Source organism: Bison bison, unplaced genomic scaffold (genome assembly GCF_000754665.1).
Source record: "Bison bison bison isolate TAMUID 2011002044 unplaced genomic scaffold, Bison_UMD1.0 scf7180017864328, whole genome shotgun sequence".
Taxonomy (NCBI): domain Eukaryota; kingdom Metazoa; phylum Chordata; class Mammalia; order Artiodactyla; family Bovidae; genus Bison; species Bison bison.
In genome coordinates, this window is record NW_011494900.1 from 4722052 (window position 1) to 4727440 (window position 5389).

Here is a 5389-nt window from a genome sequence, read left to right on the forward strand (position 1 = left end):
TTTTAGTTCCTCTTCACTTCCTACCATAAGGGTGGTGTCATCTGCATATCTGAGGTTATTGGTATTTCTCCTGGCAATCTTGATTCCAGCTTGTGCTTCTTCCAGCCCAGAGTTTCTCATGATATACTCTGCATGTAAGTTAAATAAGCAGGGTGACAATATACAGCCTTGATGTACTCCTTTTCCTATTTGGAACCAGTCTGTTGTTCCATGTCCAGTTCTAACTGTTGCTTCCTGACCTGTGTATAGGTTTCTCAAGAGGCAGGTCAGGTGGTCTGGTAGTAAGCTCCTGCAAAAAGTATGTGCTTGATTGCATGTACTTCCCCTTCACCAAAACCCTCCCAGCCACCTCTGCTCACCACTCTGAGCAGTTTCTCAGAGTGATCAGAAATGATGTCTCTTGGGCTATAATCCTCATTTTCCCCCAAATAAATAGTGACTCACAACTCTCATGTTGTGCATGTTTTTTCAGTTGACACCATTATCTAACAATGATATGTCCTTGAATCTGTGGAGCAAAATGGTAGTAGTAAGCCTGAATGTATCAGCCTAACATTTACTGAACTCTAATCTCTTCTGTTTTCTCCCTTTCCACATCCATTTAAGCAATATGCTAATTGCTCTTTTGCCTAAATCAGCATTTCTCCAACTCCTTGTTCTCAGGACCTGTTTATACTCAAAAATTATGGAGGACCCAAAAAAGCTTTTGTTTATGTGAGTTACACCTATCAATATTTATGGCATGAAACTAAAACTGAGACACTTTTGATAAAATATTTAGTTAGTAATTTAAAGTGATAATAATCCATTATAAGTTAAGATTAATACCATATTTTTACTTAAAAATAAACTATTCTTCAAAACCAACCAGAAAAAGTGTAATGAAAAGAGCAGCTTTATTTTACTTTGCTCTTCAAGTCTCCTTGATAACTTTATAGAAGTTTAATAGAATACAGCGGGATTCCCACATCTGCGTCTGCATTCAATCTATTGCAACATGACTGTTTTGACTAAAGGGTATGAAAATAATCTGGCCTCACATAAACACATAGGTAAAAAAGGGAGGTGTATTTCAATAGACTTTTCAGATAACTATGGATACTTTTCCTTGGATAGTACACCAAAACTTGACAAGTAGTATTAGGTTGGTACAAAAGTAATTGCAGTTTTACACTGTTGAACTTTGCCATTTGATATTGGGATACATTCTTAAATAAATGTGGTTATGTTATACAACATTTTAATGTGCATTTCTCACTTTATGTCTTTTTTCTAATGACTTATTATTTGCTGTTTCTTTTATATTTATTTTGACTATAGAAACGTTGTTAGACAAAAAGCAAATTCGAATGATTTTTTTATTCGAGTTAAAAATGGGTTGCAAAGAAGCAGAAACAACTTGCAACATCAACAACACATTTGGGCTAGGAACAACTAATGAATGTATAGTGCAGTGGCGGTTCAAGAAGTTTTGCAAAGGAGATGAGAGCCTTGAAGATAAGGAACACAGTGGTCGACCATCAGAAGCTGACAATGAGCAACTGAGAGCCATCATCAAAACTGATCCTACAACTACACGAGAGGTTACAAAGAATTCAATATTGACCATTCTACGGCTATTTGGCATTTGAAGCAAATTGGAAAGGTGAAAAAGCTCGATAAGTGGATGTCTCATGAGCTGACAGGAAATTAAAAAAAAAAAAATTGTCATCTTGAAGTGTCATCTTCTCTTATTCTATGCAACAACAAGAAACCATTTCTTGATCAGATTATGACATGCAAGAAAAGTGCATTTCAGATGACAACCAGTGGTGACCAGCTCAGTGGTTGGACCAAGAAGAAGCTCCAAGATCAGATCAGTCACTCAGTCATGTCCGACTCTTTGTGACCCCATGAATCGCAGCATGCCAGGCCTCCCTGTCCATCACTGACTCCCGGAGTTCACTCAGACTCACGTCCATCAAGTCAGTGATGCCATCCAGCCATCTCATCCTCTGTCGTCCCCTTCTCCTCTTGCCCCCAATCCCTCCCAGCATCAGAGTCTTTTCCAATGAGTCAACTCTTCGCGTGAGGTGGCCAAAATACTGGAGTTTCAGCTTTAGCATCATTCCTTTCAAAGAAATCCCAGCTTCCCAAACCCAAATATGCACTAAAAAAGGGTCATGGTCACTGTTTGGTGGTCTGCTGCTCTAGTGATCCACGACAGCTTTCTGAATCCCAACAAAACCATTACATCTGAGACGTACGCTCAGGAAATCAATGAGATTCACCGAAAATGGCAATGCCTACAGCCGACACTGATCAACAGAAAGAGCCCAGTTTTTCTCTATGACAATGCCCAACCACATGTCACACAACCACCGCTTCAAAAGTTGAATGAATTGGGCTACAAAGTTTAGCCTCATCTGCAGTATACACCCGACCTCTTGCCAACCGACTACGACTTCAAGCATCTCAACTTTTCCTAGAGGAAATGCTTCCACAGCCAGCAGGAGACAGAAGATGCTTTCCAACGGTTCATAAAATCCCAAAGCATGGATTTTTATGCTACAGGAATAAACAAACTTATTTCTCACTGGCAAAAATGTGTTGATTTTAATGGTTGTTATTTTGATTAATAATGATGGGTTTGAGCCTAGTTATAATGACTTAAAATTTATGGTCTGAAATCACAATTATTTTTGTACCAATCTAATAGTTTCCCAAAGATCAGTTGCAGTGTGGACTTTCTCACCTTATCCATGAACTTTTTGAATTTTGTTACATTAAAATCCATTCATCTCTCTAGCACCTTAAATGTGTCTTATACCTATGCATGATTTTATATCTTGCATGGGTCATTTGAAAAACATTGGTTTGCTTAGTTATGAAGATCTTCCATTAAATAATACATTTCATTTTACAACATTAGAAAAAAATCACATTTATTAATGTCACCACTGATCTCATCAGAAAAGGTTTTATGTATCAGGAAGCTATCAAGCTCAAAGTATGCATACAAATTTTCCAAAATTTCTCAGTTTTGCATGAAAGCTAGATTTTTGTCATTGGCAACAATTACTGTCAATTGTTTACCTTGAAATGACAGACTCACTCTGTTCATTTTTGAAAAATCAAATGCCCTACTCCAAATAACCATAGCTTGCCTAGAAGCCATTGAAATGATGGTTCATGGGGGAAAAAAGTATCTAGTTCAGCTCAAACAACTCCACAAATATTTTACCTCAAAACATCCATCACGTATTAGTATAGAGTTGTTGTTTAGTCCCTCAGTCACGTCCAGCTCTTTGTGAACCCATGCACTGCAGCACTCCAGGCTCCCCTGTAGTTCACCACCTCCCAGAGTTTGCTCAGACTCATGCCCATTGAGTCGGTGATGCCAGTATATAGCAGAATTGCTTATGAGTACTTTCTATTTTATCCAGGAAAAAAAAAAAGCATCTCAAGGATCAATATTTAGTAAAATGAGTAAGTTTTACTGGGCATTATTAAATCAAATGGCAGTTTTGTTTTAATGAAAGTCTATTGTTACTACTGGAGAAGGCAATGGCACCCCACTCCAGTACTCTTGCCTGGCAAATCCCATGGGCCGAGGAGCCTGGTAGGCTGCAGTCCATGTGGTCTCAAAGAGTCGGACACGACTGAGCGACTTCACTTTCACTTTTCTCTTTGATGCATTGGAGAAGGAAATGGCAACCCACTCCAGTGTTCTTGCCTGGAGAATCCCAGGGACGGGGGAGCCTGGTGGGCTACCGTCTCTGGGGTCGCACAGAGTCGGACACGACTGAAGTGACAGCAGCAGCAGCATTGTTAGTACTACCTTGATTTGTGCCAAGGAGCCCATTGTTTTGCCCATTTGCTCTCTTGCATGCTTGGTGTAAAAAGCAGTCCAGTGAAAAAGACAACATCTTGATATTATTATGAATATGGTTTTAACTTCATGAGGCCTGTCGGAGACCTCACCTCCAGGGTTCAATGGACCACACTTTGAGACCCACTGGCCAAAATCACAACCTTACTAGGAAAAGGAAATTGATTGTAGAAGATGCTAAAGTAGCATTAGCATTTACTTACTTTAGTTAGCACAGGGACATATTCTATATGGGAAAACTTGCAGGAATGCTAGAGATCTGGGGTTCTCTCTCTGGTAGTGTCAGGAGTGCAGAATCTGTGTTTCATATTTCATAAAGCCTTTTGGAAGGTGAAAGGAGGAAGATAAAAATTCATCACAGGAATAAAGATTCAATTATACACTGTGTGACCTACAGGAAAAAGAAAAAATTTCATTATATGTGGCCAAAATGAGGAGTGATACTTTCCAAACCACAGGTTACAATATCTCACTGCAAAGAGAAATGTTGCAATATTGCTTTTAGGGCATGCACACAGGTCCGGTTTCATCATTAACTCATACCGCAGAAAGCACTAATCAATTGTGGCCTCAAAAGAGAGTAATACAGAAATTTCCAAGCAAAAAAAACAGCATAGTGCCTCAGGGAAACTCCACACAAGAAGAGCCAGCCGGACAGCTGCAGATCTTTTTCCCCAGCAGAATTTGCCTGCCCATTGGACATTGCTCACTTTTTTTCTGCTGCCACGCCCAAATTCTGGCATACACACTTCCTGTTCTGCAGCCCAAGCCCAGACAAAAGCTTCTCTCCTTGGCTTCTTTTAGTATGTTTTATTTTAAGTGTTTTTCAATAGGAAATTTAGTAAAAACTCAACAGGAAACAAATAACACACAAACTGTAAAATGGGCAGGCTTCCTGAGGTGGATAATGTCAGAGCTCTGCCCTTATCTCCAGGGAGCCTTTACAGAGAACACCTGAAAAAATCAGACTCCCCTCCCCCAGCTCTGCAGCCTCCACCCAGCTGCTAGCTAAAGCTTGAACACAACATGTGGCCTTTATTTCTTTGACTTAAAGCTGGCGCTCCTACTGACTGGCCTTAAGAAGTGAGTAAACAGTAACCCCTGAAGGTATTTGGTATTTTCAGCTTACTTGATCCCCTGGCAAAAACAAATTTTGAAAGGATAGTTCCTGAGGGAACAAGCAAAATCTAACTAAGAAATATTCTAATTATGGACAGTAGACTGACCATGCCAAGGAAGGGGGTGGCATGTGAGTAGCTTTTGCACATCACCTTTAACTTGAGAGGGCGCTGAATGACTTTGAATGATCTCCTTCCTGGAGATGGAATAGAGGGAGGTATGTTGTTTGATGACTGCTGTTGCGCCACTTCCTGTTCTCACAGAGCATCCTTGTTTTATATCCTATAGAACAGAGCCTCCTAGACCCCTTCCTGCCCAGAACAGTAGGCCCCAGAAGAAGGAGGGACGATTCGGCATGCTCAATCAAATCTTCTGCAAGAACAGAAAGGAAGAGCAGAG

The 5389-nt window shown here is 40.1% G+C and overlaps 1 protein-coding gene across 1 annotated transcript in view; it reads left to right on the top strand.

The window, feature by feature from the left end:
• Positions 1-5389, top strand: part of ANKRD55 (ankyrin repeat domain 55) — a 111558-nt gene that overhangs the window by 90535 nt on the left and 15634 nt on the right. The window contains exon 10 of the mRNA XM_010853499.1: positions 5279-5383. Coding sequence (XP_010851801.1) covers positions 5279-5383 — 105 coding nt within the window. The remainder of the gene's footprint in view (positions 1-5278; positions 5384-5389) is intronic.